Raw genomic sequence first — 27,309 nt, forward strand, 5'->3', positions numbered from 1 at the left:
CCGTGTGGAAAACGCTCGTCCTGAATGGACACAGCGGCACTCTCTCGGAGTCTTTGATTTTCTCAGTCACGCCGGCTGATGTTTTATTTTGAAAACCGCGTGAAAACCGAGTCTCTCTTCCTGGTCGATGTGGACAGAAGGAGCCTGCTGGGTGAGGTCTGTTGTTGGAACTGGGGAGATCATGGAGAAAACCCCGAAAAGTTGAGAGCGAGAAGCCCGCGGGACTCGTGGCGTTAGGGCGTCTCTGAAAACCTCCTTTCACCCGAGGAGAGCTTCATGTGGACCCGGCTTTCGCACCTCGACTTCCCCACTAGCTGCCCATGGGTTGCTAGCTGCTAACGCTACATGCCGAAGCACCTGTCCCCAGCCTCTTTGTTTGAGTCACGTCGGCGGCTTCGGGTCCTCTTGTTGTCAGTCCTCTGAACTTGGTGTGGCAAATATCAGCTGTCCTTTCCCGGTCCCTCTGTCACCGCTGTCCTACCTGCCCCGCCGGCCGGATCCGGACAAAGAAGATGGACTGATTCCTGCCTCCGTCCGGAAATGCCTGACACGAACCCTGTGTGCGCCCCGTTGGATGTTATTAATAAACCCGGATACCCCCTCCAGTAAGGCATGGCGTCCTCTAAAGCAAAGGCAGGAGCCAACAGTGAGACCACCCCCCTGAAAGACAGCAAAAGCAGCAGCATCGGTCCACCCGGGGACGCGGGTCCCAATCACCGGACATACAGCCTGGATGACCTGGAGACCGTCGCCACAGTCGGTGAGCTACAACTCACAACACGTGCAAATGTTAGCAGGTTGGAGTGAACCTGGATACGTGGCAATGACCAGACTAATAAAGCATCTAAAAAGATATTCATATATATATATATTTATATCACTTTTCAAACTGCTTCCATTCGACAAACACCATCTGTAAAGATATATCGCTCTTTCTTTCTCTCTCTCTCTCTTTCACTCTCAATCTAATATATATACATGTATGACAGGGTATGAACCCATATGACAACACTATATTAATATAAGGCCAGCTTGGTAAATTGTGTCGTTTTAGGATATTGCAGTGATGGTATCCTTGTGGGGAAAGATACACAAACACACGTGTCTTAATCTGACACGTTGGCCTGATTAACTCTCCAATAATCCTAACCCCCCCCCCCCATAAAGTTTTTACCATCCTCAGGAAGAACTAACTATAATTCTGGTCTCATCCCAAATTCAGTGAAAGACTATGACTATTCAGTACAGCTGAAAGTCATGTTCCATAAGTCAGAGGCGTGGACCCCAGCCTGTCAGTGAGAAAGTCCTTGTTCAGGCACAGACTTGCCCTTCAGGGAGTTAGTCATTACTGTGCGATTTATCCACGTAATAAAAGTTTGAGTCACACCTACATCATCGGATTACTCAAGCATGCAATATGGTGAGGAAGAAAACAGACGCCTTAGTTTTCCTGTGCGAAAACAATGACTGTTCTAGCTATCATGGTTTTTATTTTAAATTTATTTTAACATGATTATGCAATCTACAATCTCCAACAGCCAGTTTGGAGCTGTCGGAGGTCTGTTTTCATGAGGTGAACTAAGCTAGGATAGTTTTGATATGTGTACTGAAATATGTCTGTCTACTAACTAAAATAAGTCCATAATATTAGCATACTTTGTATGGTTGAGTTGGCTCTGAGACAAACAAATGAATGATTAATGATAATGGTTGCGCTGTTATTGAGTATGAAACACTAAAATCTGGAATCTTAAATCTAGTGACTACAATAAACACCAACAATTTATAACTATGACTTCTTATCTTTTTTCATTCATCAATCGGGGGTTAGGGTTAGTTATTTTTAAAAAACAACAGAAAAATGAAATGCTCTCAACAAGGTTGCAAGCTGTGCTATTAAGACAAAAAAAATATCGCCTTAAAGGTTCAGTGTGTAAAATTTAGATCGGGAGCGGGTCCTCTCTATGGAGGCTGCCATGTTTTTTATAGCCGTCCAGTCTGGACATACTAAACACCTTTTGAGTTTTTATGACAACTGAAGGCTACCACAGGTTCACTTTCAACTTCACCACTAGATGTCACTAAATTCTACAGACCGAAACTTTAACTATAAGAAGTGAACGTTTGAACCAATGCTTTCTCACATGGGGCAGGAAGTGTAGCCTTATTTGATAATATATGGGTTGTAATTATGCTAATTAGCTCAAAAATGTACAGATAGCATTCATAATGTTTTGGCAGGTCATTTACACACTTCTGAAGTTAGACACATTTGTTGAATATGACATGTCATGTTTGCACAAAATGTATGATAAAAATACAAAAATCTTTTTGCCTGAAGCCCAATACTTCTTTGTGAATTCAGTTCAGGTAGAATTTCAGAAAAATCCCAAATTGTTCGTTTGATTTGTTCTTTGTTTACATTTTTCGAGGGATGCTGAATCATTGGATTACATCAATTTAAATAACAGCTGAAAAAACGGAGGTGTTTTTAAGCCTTGTAAATGGTGTAAATTGTCAGTGATAATATTAATTATAAAATGTATTAGTTATACAGTAACTTGCATTTTAATTTGTTATAACAAACATTCTTAGGAGGACCTTTTGTTACGTGTTTTTTAAGCATATTTGCTGTGTTAGAATACTTAAATACGTAAATAATTAATTTACAACTTAAATCATACACACGCAGAATAGCTTAATTGACAGTGTTATGCAAGTCATGAGATGTGTGGGTCTACCTTTGTACAGAGATCATTTTATGTTGACATTAAAAAGTTAAGAAAAAACGTGTATATATATATATTAAAATTTTCATTATTTCATTATTTTTATTATTTATCTATTTATATGTGTGATGCACCTTAAAGTTGTTTACAATCTGTGAGTCGAACAAGAAGAACAGAAGAACAATGACTTCAACATGTTTTCTCTTCAGGTTTATACCAACGTGATGTTGTCCTGCCGTGCCATGCGGTCAGCTTTGCACATTTTGCTCTTAACAGTCTTCTTTGCAGGCTTGACTTGTCTCTGCTGTATCGTTAGAGGAGTTTGTCTCTGCCATTTTACAAATGCTAACAATGTGCCCATAGACAGTGTGTAATGTCCATAACAACATACCTAATATTCATAATCGATTTATAATCAATAAATAGATTAGTTGTTGCAGCCCTAGTGTGACTTTTAAACCTATCTTAGGATCTTCTGAGAATTATTTTCTCTCAGTTTCTGGCTCTGGAAACCTTTTTAATACTTTATTTTGATATTCCCTCCAAATATGGTTTCAGTGCTAGATAGAGATGAGCTGAGTGAATCTGAGTTGCAGGCACCTCTCTAAGGAAACTGAAACACCAGAGACAAGCGACCTGGTTATTCATTCATGAGCACTTGCTGGCCAGTCAATGCTGAACCAAATGCTTCCCGAGGCTTCGACCATTGCCATGATAATGAAAGTCCAAATCAGTAATCAAATACTGTGTTTTAGTTTTTTTCTTACTGGGATTATTTAATGTATTACCCCAACAAATAGCCCATCCCATAAGAAATAGTAATTCAGTGTTGTATATTAAACATTAACATTACGGAAACAGGACAACAATAGTGTTAATGCTGATTCGGTAAGGATATTTTTAATCTTAACGATAGTGTCTCGCTGACATTGTTGAGACGTGACCAGAGGCCCAGATATGCCAAAGGAACATGTGCAATAAAGGTTTAATGAGTTCTGCAAGTCATCTGAAAACAGTTTTGCAGCTTAACTGCTCCCGATGTTAGTGCTACTTAACAAAATCAAAGTTAGTACAAAAGTATAAGTGTGATCTCCCAACTTTTAATTAAATGTATTTTTGTAAAAAGCAAAACTAAATCTCTGCGTGAACAGTACAGATATAACGTTATCTAAGGATACATCCTTTCAGTCTTTTACATTAGTAGAGTAGTGCTGTGTTATTGACAGTGTAATGGTGGCACATACTGATCTTAAAGGCCAAATGGTGATAGCTGAAATGATAGCAAGCACTAGAGTGATGACAGTGCATCCCTCAGACCTTTTTCATGAACAGTAGTAGTTGTATTTTGCAGCCAGATTTAACATTGTGATTTATCATCTGATGCTGTGTACTTATGGAGGACATCTCAATAGTATGCATTAGGTTACATGCAGCGCAACGAAGCCTTAACTTAATGTCTGCCAGGGAGGTGTGCAGCAGGGAACCACATTTATCCTGTGCTGTTGGGGGAAAGCTCCAGTCTTATGAGCCCCATATATAAATCCAATTTGCCCGGGCCATTTTGACTGATGAGAGGGATTTGCTGCCTAAAACAAATCAGCTAAAGCTCTTTATCTGTCCGCTGTTGTTTCATTGTCATTGAAATCATGAGGCAAATTCTGCACCACATGATTCATTTGCTGCTGTCACATGCCTATATGACCCGCAGAATATCAGTCAAAGTCAACTCGAACTGGAGTCCTCTTACAGCAAATACATTTTTTCATCCACATCCCAATCCGAAAACCTAACATTGGGATTTGGTGGTGTGCTTTGTGTGAATCTGTTACTCAAAGTTGCATCCTGCAAGTACACCGGGGAGTTTCAGAGTTGTGTGCGGCTTGGTTGTTTTGAGAGGGGTGTAAATCACTTACAGTATATTACTTTCTGAAATCAATGGTCTTTTTTTTGGGTTCAGTCTCATTTTCAGTCGCTTTTTTCCCTGCATGGATTCTCATAACAATTTTGACTTGGGTAATAACAATGAAGCAGACCTGTGTAACATAATTAAGTGTAAAAAGAGATTAGCTTCTTGTTTTTTTCTTCTACCCTTTGTGTTCAAATATATAAACTATGTAGTCCTTGTTTCGTGACAGGGTTGTTGAACAAGGTGAGGTTTTACAGCAGTTTAGTGCGCTGTTCTGAAAAGCAGTGGGGTTCGATACCTGAGAGTTAATTCTAAAGAAAAGTCATAGTGAACCTATGAGTTGTGTTGTGTATTTCCAGAGAAGGTTCATTGTAGGTAAAGCGGAGGAACCAGACAGTCAGCATTTCTTTAGGAAGTTGCAACAGTTCCGTGTCTGACTCAGAGTGGCTGTTATCATGACGCGAAAAATTGAAATTAATTTATCTTCTCACCACTAGGCTGATGAAGGGTTGGGTTAAGTGTTTGAGTCCACAAAACACTTTTGGAGTCTCAGGGGTAAGCAGGGTTGCAACCGAATCCAACACAATTTAACTAACTGTTGACTCCTTCTTCAGATGTAATAAACAACAGAAAAAAACACAACATGCCTCCATACTGCTTGTGTGGTGTCATCCAAGCGTCTAGAAGCCCTGATATTCAAATTCGAAACAGCGTAAGAATTGGAAGAACTTTAATTCAGTCATTTATTTTTTGCTTGCAGGGTTAGGGTTAGGGTGCTGTGGGTTCCTGTCACGGTGGCTAATGCCCCTCCCTCCTTCCCTTTCTCAGGCACAGGAACTTTTGGCCGAGTCTTCCTGGTCAAGGACAAGAAGAGCAGGGCCTTCTACGCCCTGAAGCAGATGAAGATCCCTGACGTGATCCGACTGAAGCAGGAGCAGCACGTCCACAATGAGAAGGAGGTGCTGACAGAGGTCAACCACCCTTTCCTCATCCGACTGTGAGTCCACAGGCAGTCTTACTCACCAAATCCCTGGGGCCCGGGGCCTGGGGTATAATCCATTGGGTGAACCTTTCCAAGGAAAAAGGTCAAAGTTCATTGTCTGCTGGGAATCCCAACACATATATGATAAAGGCAGATCCATACTTCTGAGTAATTCTAATGGATTGAGCTTAATTACATTGAGATATACTATATCAATTAGATATTAACACAATGTCTAAACAGATTATTTCAGTAAATCACAAATTATGCCACCAGTCATGATCCAAACAAGTTGAATCCCTCCGGCTCTCTAATGTTGTAGTATTCGTCCAGTTCAGCTCAGTAGCTGGTGGCATCACAATCACCTTATAGTCATCCCATAACTCAAAACCCTGTTTACTGTTTTTTAACGTTGTGCCTTTTGTTTTACACTGTATACACATCATTTTGACAAATGAAAATGATTGAATGAGTTTTTCCCAGCTTCCTCGCATGACAGATTTTTTTTACTTTCGGCTTTTCAGTTACTTTCATTTATTTGTTACTGTAAATATGTAAAAAGCATTTTAAGAGATGGCACAATGATGCTTCTGAACCAGATCACCTACCCTGCCTATAAAGGACATAAGTAGCTTGTGAAAACTAACCCAAGACCATTATAATACCAAGCAAAGTGACTTCTACAAAGTACAGAATTAATGGTCCAAATATAAATTAATACTACTAATAATTGAGCTCTTCAATTAAAAAGAAATAACAAAACATGTTTTCACATCAACATCATAAAACAGACTAAACTATGATGATTTTTCTGATGTTTGTTCTTGGGTGCATAATTCACCAATACTGTATATCTGTACCATATGTTAAGAAATACAACGGATTGCAGCGAAATTGCTTTAGAAAATAGAAAATGCAAAAGGAAGTATGGAGACAAATAGCAGTGGAGCCGTAATTGTCTTTGTGGCCAGCAGCCAGCACTAATGGAAAACACTGGAGCCTCCTCCATCTTCATCAGTGACAGAGCTCTCTTGTTTTTATTTCTCTGAAGTGCCCTTACAGCTGAAGTAGTTGTTACATACTGCTCCAAACCACACTGGGGGATAAAAGATACAGCCTCTGATTTTATCTGATTTCCTCAACTCAACAGACAGTACTTTAGCACTTGTAACCACCAATGGACATGTGGGACAACTGTGGATTGAAGAAGACTTTTCCTTATGTTTAGCCTAAGACCAACTAATGTTATTCCACCTGTATATCTTGTCTATTGTTTCTTAGGTTCTGGACTCACCATGATGAGCGGTTCCTCTACATGCTGATGGACTATGTGCCAGGAGGTGAACTGTTCAGCTACTTACGCAGCCGCGGGCGCTTCAGCAACAACACAGGCCTCTTCTATACGTCTGAGATAGTTTGTGCCATTGAGTACCTCCACTCCAAAGAAATCGTCTACCGTGACCTGAAGCCTGAGAACATCCTGCTGGACAGCGAAGGGCACATCCGCCTTACTGACTTCGGGTTCGCAAAGAAGCTCTCTGACAGGTAATAGAAATAATATCCGTATCTAAATGAACCTAAAAATGATCAAATTGACAATGAATTGAGTTTAGGTGTTGAGGTATAAAAAAGGCATATAAACCAGTAAATTAATCAAGTAAAAGAGTTGAATTTAAGACGTGAAGATGATGCTGATTATTATTTTGAGCTCAGGCACATCAGTCCTGAGTCAAATCTTTTCACACTAAATGCAATGTAATTGTAGGAGTTGCGTTACTCGCACAATTCAGTGCTGCAGGATCACTTGTGTGTACTCGCTCGAGCAACACACGTAAACGAGGGTTAACACAACCTGCGAATAGGGATGTCAGGATATGACATGTTGGTGCCTTGATTAATGTCAGAGGAAATATCACGGTTTCACTGTTTTCACGATTATCGTTACTATAGAAGGAAAAAGACACCAACAAGCAATATATAGCTAATAATATAGCTGATAAACTAAAATATTCAAGACTCACAAGAGGAGATTTCACCGCACAGCGCACATGCAAATAACTTGAGAAGATCTCACCGCACGGCACACACACAAATTACGTGACTCAGTAATGCAGGACTCCATAGTTTGATACCGTTATTTTTTACAATTTTTACGGTTATGAATCTGAAACCGCGGTTATAGTAAAATCGGTTAATCCCAACATCCCTACCTGAGAATATTCACCTTTTTTATCCACAAAAGAGGAAAGGAGAACCACTGGCTGAAGCAATTGCAGTTACTACACTGTATCTGATTGACCCGTGCGACATTGTGTCTCGCTAACTTTACACTTCAGTGAAAATATTTCAACTCAAGCAATTGATGCAAATTATTGCGTTGCTTGGCAAGACAAATGCGAAATTCACGTCTATTTGTGTCTGTCTGCGACTTTGCATTGACTTTGTATGTAATCTCATGGAACAAACATTTTGCGTCGCATTTGGTGTGAATGAACTCGGGATGAATGTGTTACTGGTTTCACAATTAACAAAGGTGAAATTCCTGATGGTTAGTATAACCGTGCTAAATTTAATTATCATTAAAACCGCGGTTGATTGCCACAGTGTAAAGATCATGGTAGAAAGTTGTTGACCTTCTATAAATAATCAAAAATACAATCATCATTTTAAATGATTTTACTATAATTTTGTATCAGTCATTTGTTTTAACTGCGGAGAGCAGAGAATTTAAGGAAACAACGCACAAAGAAGGAAAAAGCCTTTTAAATTTGTAAAAAGCATTTACACAAAAGAGAAAAGTGGATCCCTGAAAATGTCAAAGGAAGAGGTTGAAGAACATTTCATAGACATTCAACCTGACAGGCTACAATAAAAAGCAACAATAACAAATCAGGTAAAACACTACTTCCAGGATCTGCAATTTTGTCTCGCATCAGACTTCACCACAGCTTGGCAGCCACTGGATGTAGGCATCATGGTGGGGTGCTTCATCTCCTCATTGGCCTTAACTATGGCAATGGAGCTTATTATTATTATTATTATTATTATTATTATTATTATTATCAGAGCCTCAAAATGGGTCATGAGGCAAACAACTACAGTTTGGTCAGTTGATCCACCAATTCAAGCCTATATGGAAGACATAAAACTGTCCCCCTGCACCGAGAGACTTCTGAAAAAGCTTTATCAAAACATCACATGGGCAAGAATAAAGATCAAGCCCAGCAAGTATAGAAGCATTAAGTCACAGATCAGAGATTTCATATTGACGGAACACCTATCCCAGCTGTTGCAGAAATGCAAGCAAAGAGCTTGTGCAGATGGTATAATGCAGTTTGAACAATTTCAAAAGGATACCCCCACGTACATGACTTGCATCAACAAGACCTTGCTGCGAGGAAAACTCAAACTGTAGTGCCACCAGTTTGGCATTTTCCCTAAACTCATGTGGCCATTAACTGTATGAAATTCCCATCACCAAAGTGGAAAAGCTGGAAAAAATTATCAGCGCACATTGGCTTGGACTTCTGATGGGGGTGAGGGGTCGCTCCCTTTTATCAAGCAATCAGATCCTTGTCAAATGCAGCGGGAAAAAAGCAGCAATTGGCTTTGGCTCAAAAGGAAAGACAACAATTGGGCTGCAGGATGAAGACAGGAGGGCAATCTATGAAGGAGGGTGCCCACCTGATGACATACCTCCCCTTTTCACCACTCTAATCCAACTGCTGACGTCAAGAGTTCGAAATGACCACAGGGAAATACCAAGTCCTTTTAACCTTAACATTTACAGCACATTTGAACTATAATGCTAAAATACTGATAACCGCGATAATTCTGTTCACTATAATGGTGATGCGTGAAAATTGTCACACTGTTTCATCTCTAAAATGCACAATGAGAGACCCGATTGTGACCTGTTTCTGTGATTTGTTTTTATTCATAAGCTGAATTTTTATTTGAGTTTGTAATAGCAACATGTTATTACTGGATTCATTGTGCATGTGATTTATGATTCTTCTGAAATGCTTTCTTATTATAATACATTTAGATGGCATAGATATTTGCTCTTTTGACATTACTGCTAAACAATGCTTCATCCATCCCTTGTAACAAGGTTCAACAAGTTAACCCCCCCGTCCGCTTGTTTACTAACTATACTCTTTGCCATCCCCTCCTCTGGCCTTATCTAAATGTAAGTGAGAGCTTTTCGTCAGTATGAAAGATCAGATCAGTACACACTGATCTGATCTCATACTGTACATTTCCTCACAGGCTGTGCGTAGCAAGCTACATTGAATTCAGCTTCAGTCAGTAAAGAAAGTCGTAAAGTTGAAATTGAGATGGGAAGAAAAATATCTGGGTCTTTGTGTATTGTGGATCCTATCTCACATGATTCATTCTCACGCCGGGTTCACACCGGCCGCAGAAGCGCCCCGAAGTGCCGCGTCAATTCTCATGCGCGCAGCCGCCTGGCTGTTCACACTGGACGCGCATTTCTCTGCGCCGGTCAGCCCGCGATTCTGCTTTCTCCGCTGGTTGTTGTATGCTCCATTCAATGTAGGGGTTCAGGGGTAAATGATGATGGTCTTCATCATATCTTGTCCACATGTCGACCAATTAGCGGCTGTGTTTCTGACTGGGCATGTGTGTGGTAGCTCTGATCTCAAACACTGAATTTATTTTGTGCAATATGTACCGGCAATTGAATATGAGCTTGAACCCATCCTGGTATATATGGATTAGTAGTAGTAGAAGTAGTGTGATGTGGCCCTCTGTCTCATTGCAGCTACAAACTGCTTTGAGGCATCTCTTGTTATAAATGAAAACGAAAGGACACATCTTGAAAAGATGTGAATAGTTTTTGAGATTAAATTCTGTCCAAATCAATTCTGACAGCCCTGGCACAGTCATATGTTTCTCAACCTTGAAGTCAGGTAAATATGAGGGGTCATGAGATGTTAAACAGGAGAAAAAGAAAAAATGCAGCTCTTCTATACAAATGCATTTTTCTTTGCATTTCTTTCTGAACTTTAAAGATGTTCTGATTACTCATATGCATCATCAGAAATGGATTTTTGTGGCTGAACAGTAATGGAATGTTGGTTAATTTTATTTATTAAATCAAACTTAAAAATGTGGGGCAGGGTGTCTCCTTGGTTGGTGCTGTGGACAATTCACCTGGAAGGTCAATGTAAAAGCAAATTATTACCTATTGAGAAACAGATAAAGCAATATCAACGTCACATTCCCTGGACAGAAGAATATTATAAGAAGATATATTTTGAACAGAGAGACAAACCACTTAAATGCTGAATAGAAAAGTATGGAATGCTGTTATGCAACCCATAAAACCACCACTGACACGAATCAACAACAGAAGACCTTAAAAACAACTCAAACCATTGGATTTTGGAAGCTTTCTATTCTGATCCTATTGAGGACTTTTTCGTCCAACAAAATCTTTAGCTCTGTAGCTAATGCCCAGCCTCATGTGGCTACAGTGTGTAGTCAGTTCCTGGATGACCAAGGCATGGATGCCATTGACTGGCCCTTACATTTCCCTGACCTTAATCCAGTTGACCCCCTATGTATCGGTGTGTCCGATGCGGCCAAGTGGTGCCACAGACTGATCCATGTGTGGAAGGAGAACCCCCCCCGGACACCATCCGCCGACTCATTAGGAGGATGCCCAGACATTGTCGGGGGGGAATACAGACAGACGAAGGCCACACACACACACTACTGAGTCACATTATGAGTTGCCGTGATGACATTCAAGCAAGTTGGATAAGCCTGTGATTTCAAATTTTCATTTGATTTTTGGTGGGGTTTTGAATCCAGCCCTCAATGGGTTGATGATTTTGGTTTACATTGACCATTGTTATGTAATTTTGTTCTCAACAAATTATACAATGTACATCAGTAAAGATTTTTAACTTGAATAATTCTTTCATCAAGATCTGATGTGTGATTTAAGTCTTCCCTTATTTTTTTGAGCAGTGTATTCGCTGGATCTGGTGTCTTCACTTAATACTTATTGAATTTGTCCCGGCAGCTCAGGACACAGTTAATCTTCACATTTTACTACTGTGAAACTAGGAGTGTTTAACAGTAGAGAAATGAGGAGGACCCATCCTCGTTTATCCATCTTTTGTGCGTGTGTTCAGTGTCCTTGAAAAGCTCATATTATCCTCTGGGAATTTGAGGGAATCCTCTCAACTCCACGCAACAATGGCTGATGTCATTTACTCTGAATTAGATACACAGCGGGTGAGGCCTCTTGGTGACCATTCCAAAATTGAAAAAGACACACTGTAGAGTACAAGAGACACCTTTCCATCTATCCTACATTCTCACCACTGCATCGTCTCTCCCCAGTGTTTCACCCAGCGCTGCGTTGACCTACGCTGCCATGTAAACAGCGAAGCAAAACAGATGGGGAGTAGATACATGTCTAATGTACAAGTGACCCACTTATATAAATGGAGGGTAGCAGAATTGCCTGGGATAGGAATACAGTAACCTCACTGCTGCCAGTTCTCTTGTACTTTCTATGCTCAGGGTGTGATGGGGTGTCATCAAAACTCGGCCCTCCCAATGCTACCACAGTGTCCCCTGCTGGCAAACACACTCATCGACACATGTAAACATGAAGCCATGTATGATATCGCACAACAACAACACATTATTTCCTCCATGGCCTTGCCTCTGCCTATCTAGTACCCAGGCTTTATTCCCCCGACAGCAACAGCCTCCTAATTCTACACCAGGACCAACATCATTTCCATACAAATCACCGTTGCCATAGCAACTGGCCGAAAGAGGTCATTACCCAGGTGATATCAGTGACAGGCAATGAAAGGCTGGCGCTGGGCCAAGTGCTCTTCATCAGAGGACAAGTGTCTTTGAGAGAGAGCAGTGTGCACATTTGTTACACATGCAAAGTGTCAATCAGCTGCTCTGTCGGCCACAAGCCAGAGACGGAATCTGCTTTAGACTCCACCAGTCATTCTTCACTTGTCTTCCAACACTTGTATCTGGGCTCAAGCCCTAATTAAACGTTCATCCCGTGGCTGCCCAGCAAGTAGTGACTGACTCTTCCAAATCCATTACTGTTGCTGCATCCACAGCCCGGTCTTGTATCCTCACCGTACTATAGAAGATAACAAAACCAGGTCGGATGACACAGGCAGATCACTTTGCCTAAGTGTGTTGTATTACCCATGCAATAAGAGCCTCTCTTCTTACACACAGTATAGAATGTGCAGACGTATGCCGAGCAAACAGAGATCACTTATCACCTGTGAAACAGTAGTGGCCACATCACACTCACAACAATGTGGAGGATGCTTATGTTTTTACATAGGGACAGGTCTAAACATATTAATGTTGGCAGCCTACCTTTTAAGAATCATTTTAGGAAAGTTGCCACATTGTTCCTGGCAGTTATAATTGTATGTAATTGTTAGAATCTTGAACACAACAGAAAGTATATATAAGATACATTGACGCACCAAACATTTACTTACTGTATATACTCTTTGAGCACTTAAGCTGATGAGAAATAAATCACCCACATTTGTGATAATATCCGAAATCTTAGAAAAAAACTATTTCATTGTATCAAACTATTGAATTTGTGAATTTTTTTAACAAGAAAAGAAATTGCAGCTTAATTAGCAAAGGAAATAATCAGTAGTATAGATCCTTGATACAGTCTGTCAATTTGTATACACCTGCTGATTCATAAATCAAAAATCATTCAAAAATACTCAGTAATGCATAACCTTAGGCATTGGGCTTCCAAAAATCTGACAAAGACTCCTGGAAATAAAATGGAATGATGCTCACAGAATAAAACTTTACTTTATTTCAACAAAGACACTTTGAAACACACATTTCAAAGTCATCTGCTTCTGTCTGATCAGGACCTGGACTCTGTGCGGAACTCCTGAGTACCTGGCCCCTGAAGTCATCCAAAGCAAGGGTCATGGCCGAGCAGTGGACTGGTGGGCTCTGGGCATCCTCATCTTTGAAATGCTGGCTGGGTAAGTGCTTAGGGATGTTGCAGCATACACCAGACTCCACCCATTCGAAACATCGGGGGGCGCTCTCCTCCACCACAGCAGCAGAGCCAGCAACAAACACTGACGAGTGCAGGAAGGCTTTGAGGTGGTTGACCATTTATTTTAAAGGATGTGGTAACGTGAAGGGTGACAGACTGGAAGTTGCTGCTGTCTCTGAGAAGCGAGCCCTGTCTGAGAGATCAGAGAAGTGCGTCCAGATTTTTTTTAACCACACACACATAAACACACGAGTGACACACAGATTGTAACAATTAAATCTGAAAAGGGGGAATAACATTAGAAAATCCAATCATATCTAACTCAGAACCCTGAACAACTTCCCTGGAGTAAATCCTCCAGTTGTAATGATCAGTTGTTTAAGGAGGCAGAACCCTGTTCATTTTAGACCGTTATTGTGTTGCACTATATTGTGTTATACAGTAAGTGTTTATAATATGTTGTACATTAACATTTAAATTGATGTGTGTGGTTGAAATACATTTTATACAAGATAATTCTGTAAATAATATTTGTGTAGTATCAACGACCTTTTATTCACGAAAAAGAAGGTGACTTTTAAAGTGTAAAGTCACAATAGAATACATGCCACAAAATGGAATTTGCAAGGTAGGTATATTAAATGTATTTTATATGCTTTGGATTATTTCATTGTTGTTTTGCATCATTATTGCATGTAACACTGGGAATTAATGTGGCAGTCACACAATACAGCTACCTAAAGTAGACGGATCTCCCCCTGATAGCTTTGTTTCGTCTGACAAAGAGGATGCAGACCAAGTTTTCATTGACCCTTTATTTCCCGCAGTTAGAATTGAAATGAGGAAACCCAAAGATAAAACTGAATTTGCAACATTTTATTTTTACATTTTTGCTATGATTTTGCATTTTTCCAGATGTAAATCTGCTATTCTCTTTTCAAGTAAAAAGTTGTTGACAAATGAAAATTAACACTAGAAGACACGGGCTAGTGGATACAATAGCAGATAAACTATAGTGATGCAATTCAACGTACCAGCCTTGTAAGAGTAAGTCAGATTATTCTCATACTGCATGTATTTATATCCTGTCTTTACACTGTATACTAGTTTAATTACATTCATATTTTTATATTTCTTTTTTTTTTAATATTCCTTACACATAAGTATTGCATGTTACTTATTACTTCTTATCCTATCTTATCTTATAAAGAGTAGAACAGGGGAGGAGTCTGTAGTGGAATGGAGGAATTATCTATTAATAGAGTCACTGTTATTGTATCAGTGTGGTAAATCTATCCATTGCATGCTTATAGGATACTGCAGAGCTGCGACAAATTAATCCGTGAATGGGATTCATTGTTATAGATGGAGAACAATGACATTGATCCCCTTGAGAAAGCACTCGAGTTTATTCTAATGTTCTCCGTCATCCGCAGTGAATAATGTCTGTGCCTCGTTGGTGTCGAAGAGAAAAAGCCTGAAGGTTGAGATTGACTTTGATTGATACTTTGTTATAGGGACACAACAAGTGATATTCTGAAATCAATTAATCGTGCCAGTACAATAGCATTGCCCTGGCTGCAGATTGTATTCTATCCCTTGGCAAAATTCACCAGTTTTGTTTTTATATTGACTTTTTTCATACATAAGAATAAAAAAATGGTGTTTTGCCGCTGCTGCTGGAAACAATGATGGTGAACTTACTTAGAAAAATGACTGACACACTGGTCAATAATTCCCATGATTATAAATGAACAATTCCATTCATCACACATAAACCACTTATCTCCAAGACATTACTTCACTTTTTTTTATCTGCGTCACATACATGCATTTTTTTCATGATTAGACAAAAAAGACAAATAGTCAGTAATAAACTGAACAAAAGCAATATCGAAAAAGTCAATAAAAAAACATTTCCACATTTTGATTTCAACAAGTTATGTGATCGTCATTTACATTTCTCTTTGTGAAAGGTCATCTGATGGACTTAATGTGGTTCGATGGTTCGTGTAATTAATGACGACAGTTGATAACCAGCTTCGTAGAACAGGTTATCTCGGGTGATTCCTGGAACCATTCAGTAATAGCTTAGCTAGAAATTCACATTTTTTTAATTAAAATGTTACGGTTTTCTTGTAGACATCCAGGGTTGAGAAATTCAGCTATAAAATTTAATCAAACAAATGTCTGCCATCCATCATGTAGCCTTTGGTCAAACATTATTGCTTTAACTCTTGAATATGGAGCAGCTTTCTCCAGTACTGCTTAAAGGTCACCTGTGCGCGAGCCCAGCCTACCATCAGCCTGACATCCATCTTCTTTATACTATGGTAGGGGAAACTGTGGCTCTGAATTATTTGTGGTGCTGTGACCTTTAGGGGCAGGTTTTGAAGTTTTTGCAGTACTAGCAGAGATTGGACCCTTGTCCTGCCTTCAGCAAATTACCAGACATGTCCAGGGAGGGGCAGTAAAGTAAGAGTTCTGCATTCTTTTAGGTTACAGTCTACACACCATCATAATTAAATACATAAATAAATAGACAAGTATAGTTAAGTTTAGTACAGAAGGTAGAATGGCCTAATACTTGAAAGCTCCACTCTGGGATATTATTTGGAAAGTGAATAGTTTTTCTTTATTTTATCTCCAGTTCGCTCTGAGCGCCAGATGGCACAGTCACGTTCACTGCAGTGATTTGATGGTGCCCTCACAGTATTAGAAGATGGTATTAAAAACTATTAATGACTCGGCTCTGTAACTCTGCTGTTTAATGGAATCTCAACGTAATTTGCTGTAAGATGTTTTAAATATTTTGCAATTAAAAGGTTTGTGTGGAGCAGATATGTCGCGCGAGCACAACTGAAGCTGTTGATTTTAATGCCAATGATGAAGTGGATCAATATTCTGGCTTCAGATCACCACCTCACTTCTGCATCGCCGCTTTCCGGTCTCCAAAATCACAGAGAGGAGCAAAATTAAAAACTGAGACTACGTCGAGGGCCAAACAGGGTCAACATTTATTAAACATGATAGACAGGATATTGGATAAAGTGCAAAAAGAAAACATATTTAGGTAGGTTTCATTCTTTTTTTATGTATGTGCCAGAGCCAGATGTTTGGCATCCTTTCTTGGCTGCCGAGGCACTGGGATCTCTAGAACGCTGGAAACATATTTTAATAACACCAAATACTCGACAGGTGAGGAGGGCTGCTCGCTCCATGTGCGTCTAGCGGGGCATTGCGCACCGTGGCTAAGTTAGTGGAGGCCGTAAATGCCACCTGGCTCTCTGTCCGGAGCGAGTGAGCGAGTGGAGAGGAGCACTCGCTCACTACGTGTGCGTCTAGCCGGGCATTGCGCACGGTGGCTCGGCCTATGGAGGGGTTTTTTTCACAAAGAATACTGTGCATCCTATATTCCCGACTGGCCAGTTAAGATAGACATATGATATTTTATCGCAGATTATAATTGTACCACAGGCCTTGAGTGACATTTATGGTCTAGATGAACAAGACTCAATGTGCCTTGACCGGTTGGGGTGAGCAATTACAAGGTTATGTCAGTTAACCAAACTGTTGACATTTTTTGCCTTTACCAAAACTAATTTGCTTTCCAGTGCTCCACACTGAACTGTAAAGGGCTGCTTAAAAACTTTGTTTTGCACTACACTTTGGCTACCAGTATCATTAGAACTTCTCTCTGCCTTTCACATTCTTGATTAATGAACAGACTGTGAATAACAAAGATGTCCCAGCAGTCAGGTGTAGCTAGGGGGTTGTTTACATTTATAATATCCCACTCTAAAAGAATGTAAGGAGATATTTTGTTCAATGGACGCAGTTTGTACTGAAGGCAGAGAGAGTTTTAATATCCCATTAAATTCTTTTTCCTATCCAGCTATCCAGATGATAACAAATTATGATGAATCATGAACACATTCCACCATAAAGTACTCCTATGATTGTTTAGTGTCAGTATTTGTCACGCAATACTTTCTATTCTTTCATGGACCGTCAGTTAAAGTCAACAAATGGTCATGTGTTTTTGTCTTCCCCCCATTTTGCACGAATGACCCAGATTCTTCAGCTATGACAGCATCCGTTTTGAAAAAAGAAAAAAAAAACATACATGAGGGCAGTCTGTGGTGAAAAGCCAGCTCCCAGACACCCCCCATCCACAGTCTACTGACTACGGAGCTTTTTACTAGGAAGGCAAGCAGCGTATGACAAACTGGTGCGATTATGGGCCTGTCTGTTCTGTGCGTAATGTGTTTAGTGGCTGGTCCCATTATGTAATTTGTGGGTAATGACTTGTCCAGGCCAAAGCAGAGGGAAGAACAGGAGAGCTGGGAGAGCACTCAGTGGAGTGTAGCAGCAGAGGGTCTGTGGGTGGTAGAAACACACACACACACACGCATACAATTTGTCAAAATAGCTGTAAACAAAGGCTGCTCTGTCCACAGCTGAAAGTTTTTATAACACCCCACTTCAAATGTTGACCTCACCACATGTTCACCCTCCATTTTGTTCAGACTTTTACAGTTCATTGTGTGGAAGCGCTTACCTGCCTTTCCTGTTTGCTTGCATCATGCTGAGTATAAATTAAGTCTGCACACTGTGGGTGTGCAGCTTCATTGGGACTGGCTTGAGACGACATTTATTTCTCTCCACAGGTACCCACCCTTCTTTGATGACAACCCATTTGGAATCTACCAGAAAATTCTGGCTGGAAAACTGGAATTTCCTCGCCATCTGGATTTCTATGTCAAGTAAGTGCTGGACATCAATATGTCTATTTTCATATATATGTCATTTATGTCCTTGCATGTATGTATCTTTAAACACTGTGGTTCAAAGCATGGAATTCAAGTATGACTCTGGTTTTGCAGCTGGGGGAATTATTACATTTCATTTAGCTGACGCTTTTATCCAAAGCGACTTACAATAAGTGCATTCAACCATGAGGGTACAAACCCAGAACAACAAGAATCAAGAAAGCACAATGTTCTTCAAGAAAGCCAAACTACAGAGTGCTATAAGTAAGTGCCATTTAAGTGCTACAACCTTTTTGGTTTAAACTTTTTTTATTCAAGTTATAGTCGGAAGAGATGTGTTTTTAGTTTGCGGCGGAAGATGTGCAGACTTTCTACTGTCCTGATGTCATTTGGGGAGCTCATTCCACCATTTAGGAGCCAGGACAGCAAACAGTCGTGAATTTGTTGAGTGTTTCGCTCGCAGTGAGGGAGCAACAAGCCGATTGGCAGATGCAGAGTGGACGGGCTGGGGTGTAAGGTTTGACCATGTCCTGGATGTAGACTGGACCCGATCCGTTCGCAGCACGGTACGGAAGTAGTCGTTAGTTGCAGCCCTACTTGCAAGTATGGCTTTGTGCTCACTGATACTGTTCTGTGCATTCTTATCATATGCGTGGGCGAGGTTTTTATGTGCACCAATTTTGAGAAAATAAATGCTATACTCCCACTATTCTCACCAACCATTAGCCCAGCTGGACGGTGCTGGAATTTTCAGACTAAAGGCCAGTTAGTTGGGCACAGCTTGCCCTATTGGAGACAAAAGGTGTCTCCTCAATTAGGAAAAAGTGGGAATTTAATGGCCCGCTTAAAAAAAATTGAGTGAGTGAATTTCCTCTCAGTCATGACAGAGTATACGGTGTCCCCGGAGAGGCCAGACACACTGCTTCCCCTGACAATTCAGTGAATCCAGAGCTTCACTGTTAAGCCATCCATTTTGTGTCCAGCAAGATGACGGATTTTTTATATATTTCACCATTTGCATTAATGTTACGCAGTTCCACGTCACACTCTTCCATCCATCAAGAAGTGAAATGCCTTGCTGAAGACTGCAGGCAGTGTCTCCAGCAGCAGCGGCTGCCGAGCACTGGAGAAGTGTCCCAGGGTGACCCCACCATAAAAGTCTTGTAATGCATTACTCATAAAATTAGCTGCTAGTTAAGTAGTCAGAGCAGTGATCACCAATCATCAGTCACATTAGAAATAAAATTCTACAGAGGTATTTAAATGCTACATTTACATATTACATTCATCAGAGTAACATTTTGCATGTGCATTTTCCAATCAGCCAGTTGTGTGGCAGCAGTGTCTTACAGGTAATGTTCACATTAAACATCAGAGGAGAGGAAAACTGTGGTTGAAACATGCTGGTTTGAGTGTTTGTACAAGTGCTCATCCCCTGGGACTTTCACATATACATCACAAGCTTTTACTCCAAATGGATCCATCCTGTGAGCTGCAGCTCTGGACGGGAACGTCTTGTTGAGGAGAGAGACGTGTCAATGGAAGAGCACAACCAAGCTCAACAGAGGTAACTTTGTACCTGCAGCTTTTGCGCTGCTGAACAAAACTGATACAAGGGATGCACCTCACCCTGAGCACATTGACCACTTCAGGCTCCTGTAGGAGGAGCGGGTGCATATGGGCGTGGTAAAGCACTCTGTCATGGCTGTGTTAGGTTCCATTGCTCCCTGCTGTATTGTGTTGACGTCTGTTTGAGAGTGTTTGTTTTGATGCTTTATGAGTTGATAAGGTGTGATGTCCTCTTTTTAACTCATGTTCTGTCTTTTGTTTCCTGTTTTTAACTTTGGATTGCTGTACCCTGTCTGCATAACAAATTTAGCTTCGGGTAATAATAAAGAAACCTTGAACCTAAGCATGCCATGATTTAATGTTACAGTAACTGAAAATTAATTTGTATGTAAAAAAGATCCCCCTCCCTTCTCCTATTTGTCTTTCTTAATGAAAACCATTAAAAGACATACATACAAATATTTCCCCATGGGTGCAACCCTCTGGCAGATTTCCTTTTGACAGAGAGGGAGGGAGAACACTTTTCAAAGATCTATTGTACAGCTGTGGATTCACTGACTGCTTCTCTCTCTCCCCCCCCAGAGACCTCATCAAGAAATTTCTGGTCATCGATAGAGCCAGACGGCTAGGCAACATGAAGGTGAGTAGGTTAGACTTTCTGTCTCCTTGAGCCACGTGGCAGCTCGCCACATTTCGTATGTAGTCTGACGTCAGCAGACGACCAGATCAGGACATAACGGGGTCAACAGCGTGGCTGAAGCTCCAAGTGGTTCCAGTTAGTCATAAATGAAGCGAAATTATATTGTCAGACTGTGGATGCTGATATTTATAATATGTTTGACTTGTAATCTAAATATTATTATTCCCTAATGAGAGTAGCATCCTTACTCTCTTACAATGCTCAGCAACACAAAGTTACATAAGCCCACAGAGATATACTGCATCTGCAAACCCTTCAAAATTTGACCTCAGGAGACTCACAACCCCATCATTCCTGACCACCACCCATAGCTTCAACTGAGGATCATTCAGTCTTTGGGAATGATTCACCTGTAATACAAATTGCATGGCACATGGCAGTGAAAACCGCTGTTTATCATATACGTATCATTTCATGTATGCGGTGGTGCTATTGAAACTTATTCACATAGTGCTAATGTAGTTGACTCTTGGTAAATCGAAGCTACAGACTAGTTAACATACAAGTTAGCAAACCCATTAACCCAGTTACATTACACTGTCCAATGCTTATGCTAACGATAACTATGATGAAGTGACACTTACCCTTCCAGTGATGACGAAGCTATCTTTAGCCGGTAGACTCCACAGCTGAATATTCATCACGAATCAAGATTTCGTCTATTTCTACACCTCCAGGCTTTTGTAAGCTTTCAAAGTCTCTCCAGAGTAGCACGATGGGAAGTTAATCAGGTAGTTCTAGATGTTCTGGATACCGCAGGTCAGGAACATTGTCAGTTGCGGCTGTTTCAATACTAGTGAAAAGCTTGATCGATCAAGTTTCGCAATATATCGTTTAAGATCCTTGGAACTAAAGTGCACAGTGAACTCTGACAGCTTGGAATCAACGCTGGCACCATTCATTTTGACTCAGGCTTTTCCTGCCAACATGGCGGTGTAAACAAAACGAGTCACGTGACGCCTGGAGCTCCATTGCTTGCAGTTGTGCTCTCAGGCTGTACAGAGCTGCAACAACCTCCCCAGTCAGGGAGGACAACCAGTGAGTAGACTAAGAGGTAAAAGCCAGGGACACTGAGGTCTTTGTACTAACATTTTTATCCATTCCTCTTTTCTCATGTGGGAATTATGAGAGTTAAGGGGCACACTTAAGGGAGATTTAATCAGGAAATCAAACGTAGCCTCACTGAGTTAAATAGGTATCCCGTCTTTGAGGTAAATAAAAAACCAGATGTACCACACAAGTTAGTAAACTTAAAGAAGGCACAGCCAAACAGGATAACGGTGGACCTTCACACTTCACACTGTTTTGCTCTGCTCTTAGTCTGAGGATACAAACACCAATGGAAAGCTCTAGCACTAGTTCTGATCTGATTCCCTCTTGGTCCTCTCAACAAAATATTCAGACTTTGTTAACTCGACAATCGTTGATAAGATTGAAGAAAGCAACACTATTTTTTTCCCCACGCCTGATTAACCTCAAACTCACCCTGACTGTCAGAGTTCCACTTGCTGCTTCAAAGTCTCTGAGGCTCCCTCAGAAAACTGGTAAATAGCTTTTCAAGAGTGAATGAATCTCGACAGGGATATTGAAAGACGAAATTGTTTTGTTTGACTTTCTCTGCAACAGCAAGAATGCATCAGCAGAAGTTACCCAAACACAAAAGCTTTGGAATGTGGAAGAAAAGGATTTGACCAAAGTCCCTTACACAGCTTCAGTTATTTCTTCAGTAATATTTTGTAATAAAGACAGAGTGGAAAACGCTGTATTTTATGCCTCCGCGCCAGTGACAGCCAGTGGCCGGAGCCATAATGTTTCCGGGTAGCCCGTCCGTCCCATTCCTGTGAACGTAATATCTCAAGAATGCCTTGAGGGAATCCTTTCACATTTGGCACAAACATTCACTTGGACTCAAAGAACTGAACTGATTAGATGTTGGTGGTCAAAGGCGAAAAGGTCAAGGTCACATGCCCTTGCATTGAAGTCAATATATCACAAATCCACAAAGGAAATATTACATGTGGCACAAACATTTACTTATACTTAGGATGATCTGAATAGAATTTGGTGGTCAAGGTAACTCTGACCTCACAAAGCACATTCTTTTCTTCGTGAATGCGATATCTCCGGAATGCCTTGAAGGAATTCATTTAGTAAACAATACCAAAAGACAGTTTGGTGATGTCATGAAGTATTATGGGATCAAGGTAGGTAGTTAAATTCACCATCATTTGCCGTCATTGAAGTCAGTCTCTCCCAGTTGGGATTTCTCCTGTGTCCATGTTCAGGATGTATAAAGCAGGAGCTGAATTCTCATTCAAATCATCTCCGAGCTGCTCACCCTCTGTCTATTTCTGTAAACATTTTGCAAACTTGCACTACTTCTAAACTATTTAAAAACTAGATTTTAGCTATATTGTAGAGCAACTCATTCATTTAACTTATTCTGACAGTTAATCAATATCACTCTTTATTACAGCCGATACAAAAATATCGATATACAATTTATCTAAGGTAATGATTCAGAGGGTGTAATTACATCTCGTGCCCACATCAGGCTACATCGATTGCATGTAAGGAGGAGGTAATGCATAAGATGCCTCTGATTCTAGAACACTGCCATACTCTCTAAAATCCCATTGAGATGGAATGCTGTAACTGATTGGTGGGCATAGTTTAGAGGACGAGTATGGTCTGGAAGTCCCAAACTGTTAGAGGGGCTCCAGCAGATTCCAGGAACAATAAGATATGTCAGTCCTGATAAAAGTCCATAAACAAAACAAAAGATCCAAACAGAAATCTTTAAAGTCTCAAGAGTTCACAACTGGGTCAGAGTCATGACGCCATGTTTTCTCTTTCAGAATGGAGCAGATGATGTGAAGAAGCACCGCTGGTTCAAAACAATTGACTGGGAGGCAGTTCCTCTAAGGAAACTGAAGGTGAGAATTAATAATAAGTGTTAATATCTTATCTTATAATATCTATCATGAGGATTCAGTAGATCAGTCACGTGGCAGCTGTGATGGATGTTAGTAATTCTTGCTTTTCATTCCAAAAAATCTCTTAATAGTAGGGTTAGGGTTACAGGATTCACAGGATAGAACCATTACAAGATGGTTACATTTTCTAAAATGCCATATTTTCTATAAAGCAGGAGTAAAGAAAACCATATCAGACATAGATTATCACACAAAGCAGAGAACTTTATTTGTATCTTAAATACGTGTACAGGGGATTGTTATAATTCTAAGAGCTTCACACATAGGCCTCATTTTTAACATCTTCCAGCATCTTTTGTATTTGCTTTAGAATTAGTACCCTCGGGTTTGCATCTTAACGCTGGTCTTTTTACCTTCCAAGAGTGTTTTTTGGGTTAGTTTTTCCCAAAAAATAGAAATAGAAGATGTCGTACCTTGTTATGAGACCAAATGTGATTTGTCTATACTATTGATTGGCTTAACAACCGTCATTACAGCAATTATTTCAGGCCAGCACTTGAACTTGTACTGTTGTACTGTGTCCTCAGCCTCCTATAGTGCCTAAAGTTTCCCACGAGGGTGACACCTCCAACTTTGACGTTTACCCAGAGGACGACTGGAAGAAAGACCCTCCTGTGCCTCAGAAGGACTTAGAGATCTTCAAGAACTTTTGATCAGTCTGCCTGGTTTATTTATTCGTGGAACATCCTGAGAATTGGCCCAACATATTCTAAATGTACTGTTGCAGGGAGTCACATTTTATCTGTAATAATGACCTCCCTACCTACCAACTCCAAATGATTGATGCTGTGACCTGTATCATACCACAGAGATGATTTGCTTTTTATATGTTTATTTATGTGACCTAAGTCGAACTTTTGCTGTTTTCAATTTTTATAATTTTTTTTCTGAGCCTGCTCATATGCAAAAGGTGTGGTTCATTTGAAACCAAAAGACTGTTACTTCCTAGGTTTAAAAAAAGAAAATAATCAGGTCTGTTTTTTATATTGTTTTATATTTTCTCTCTTTCTCAAATGTTCATGTCTTCATATTTAATGACTCAAGACTGGTGCTGTAAATGTCAGCTGGCAAGTGGTTACTAATGTGCAGTTTGGGACTTACTATACTGTGTGTAGTCATGAGTCAGACACTTTATTTGAAAATGTGTGACCAGTAGCACTTGTAAAAAGGTGCCTTACATCACAGTTTATTGGGCATGATGTCTTGCAATTCCCTAAAGTTCACAAGAAATCTCTCTGGCAGTACTAATGGAAATTGAATCATGGGACTGTCAGCACACGCGTGGTGTTGCTGAATGTGCCGTCTCGTCTTCCACTGTAAAAGTCTTATCTCCCAGCTCTGTTATTTCCTGTTGCACCTCTAAAACTGCTTTATTCACAGTAGGGACTTTCTTATTACAAAAGCCATGTGGAGTGAAAGGTGCTGGGACGTGGGGCCCTTGACATCTAATTTCTTCTTTGTAGAGCTACATTAGTCGACCAGGTCAGTTTTCATCCACATGTCAGTGTATCATGTAGTCAAGGCTTAAAGCATATTTATATAGTTATATTTCAGGACATTATTGGCCTTTAAAATAAACTGCATACTGCTCTCTCCATTTTATAGGCTGCCATTGAACGTGTTGGTGAGGGAGTGATGTTTCAGGTACAGGTGACACCAGTCATATACTGAGGGCATTTTGGCACAGTACTGCTCTGTGATTGCTCAGCCCTCCACCCATTACATGTGTCAACATGCGTTTAACTGGAGGAAATGGTTGAAGCACAACAGATACTGCAAGGTCGTGGTTAAGCACAAAGAAGCAGCCGTGATTTCGCAGGAGTTAACACTTGAAACAGTTCTGTGTGTATTGCATGTTTACTCTTAACAATGCTTGTTAAACTGTTCAGCAGACACCCTAAAACCGTATCACTCTTTATTTTTCCTCATCTGTTATTTTAATCCCCCCCCCCCCCCCCCAACACTACATCTATGTTATTTGGTTTTGTTTGCGTTCACATTGCAAACTGTCATGTATTATCTGTACCAAAGGACTGAAATGACCCTCAGTACTGAACTATTTGGGGTAATGTCAACGTTTGCCATATGGACCTATAGTGCTTTTTTTTTTGTTAAGTAATCAAAACTTTCTCCAGTCAAGTTTTTTTTTTTTCTTGTGCCTACATTACCCACAATGCTACTTGACCATAGTTGGGTAGAGGAATTTCAGAGGTGTGTTATGCTAATTGTGACTCATACAATTTAGCCTTCAGGGGCTCTCTGCTGACATGAATACCTAACTAGGTAGTTTTGTTGCCTAAATCTAAACAAAGTCTCCTGTTTGACTCTTTACATGTGGACAGTCTAGCTCTTGATTCTACCTCACCTGATTTCTTAAAGCCTCTTCTGGCAGAAAGCCTTGAAGGCCGACTGCTCCCACGGCTGCTTGTAGCAGCTGATGTATCCCGCAGCCTGCAGCGGAGATGAGAGGGGTTGAAGAGGTCCGGTAAGTCCACACCCCCTGATATCTTTACTTTCAACCCCCTGATAACTTGTAGTATTCAGATCCAACCAACGTGGACTCAAGTGACATTACTTGAGGACGTTTCTCAGACTACAGATGGCTCCCTCTGGACACATGAAAGGCACGTACAAGTGTTTTCACACATGCATTCATACTGCCCAACATCTGGAGAACTCCTAGTAAAATGAGATACTCACAAATACAACCCCAGAACTGTATACTCAACTAATATAAATGTCAAATAGCATGAGGTGTCTTTCCAAATCATGTCCACACAGAGGGACTTAAAGGGTGCAAGAACATAGTTTTAATACATTTGCAGAATAAATCTAGTTTTTTGCTTGCTTGGCATTTAAGGGAATTGAGTGTCGAATGTCGCAGGATTTCTTGAAAGTTGAAAAAATGTGAATACTTTATGATTGCACTGCAACACATTTGGCATTTCTATACTAACATTTCTGTTCACATATGTCATACTCCCTTTACAGAATCAAAAGTGTTCTAACCTATTAAACCGACATCAACGTGGCTGATGAATCAATTTGAGTCCACTTATGTAAAATGGTCAGATTCAAAGTATCAGTTCCTGACAACTTCAGTCCAAAAATAGGAATGCTTTTGGAACATGTCTTGATTTAATATTAATAAGAGAAACATCTTATTTAATTCAGCATCTAACTCCTGCTGCTGCATCACGGTACAAATGTGAAATGCCACCGGTTTGTCTGCGCTATATGTAGATGTATAATAATATATGGCTCATTCTACTGTACCTAACACACTAGGTTTTTTATTTAAGGGTTGTTACACAGTTACTATAATATTGATATGAGAATTCATATCACATACACATCAGCCCCTCCCTTCTATAATGAACATTTCATATTCACTTCTGTGTCTCCTGTTTGTGATGTAAATTAAGAATCGTTGCTCTTCACCCTGCCCATAAATTACACTCCACTCTGTATTTAAAGCTTTTGAGTTCTCATCCATTTAGAACAGTTTTCATAGAATGTCTGTAACCTCCAACCCAAGCCCATGTTGTTTTACAGAGCAATATGTTTTATAATTGTCAGCATTTTCCTTG

At 40.3% G+C, this 27,309-nt stretch overlaps 1 protein-coding gene across 1 annotated transcript; it reads left to right on the forward strand.

The window, feature by feature from the left end:
- Positions 1-27,195, forward strand: prkx (protein kinase X-linked). Its single transcript, XM_034611739.1, has 9 exons — positions 1-760; positions 5,464-5,632; positions 6,899-7,162; positions 13,546-13,665; positions 18,353-18,448; positions 20,606-20,663; positions 23,582-23,659; positions 24,247-25,829; positions 25,860-27,195. The coding sequence occupies exons 1-8, from the start codon at positions 613-615 to the stop codon at positions 24,370-24,372; spliced, it is 1,059 nt and encodes a 352-aa protein (XP_034467630.1). The 5' UTR covers positions 1-612; the 3' UTR covers positions 24,373-25,829; positions 25,860-27,195.
- The last annotated feature ends 114 nt before the right edge of the window (positions 27,196-27,309 follow it).

The sequence above is a fragment of the Hippoglossus hippoglossus genome, chromosome 2 (genome assembly GCF_009819705.1).
Source record: "Hippoglossus hippoglossus isolate fHipHip1 chromosome 2, fHipHip1.pri, whole genome shotgun sequence".
In the NCBI taxonomy this organism is placed as follows: domain Eukaryota; kingdom Metazoa; phylum Chordata; class Actinopteri; order Pleuronectiformes; family Pleuronectidae; genus Hippoglossus; species Hippoglossus hippoglossus.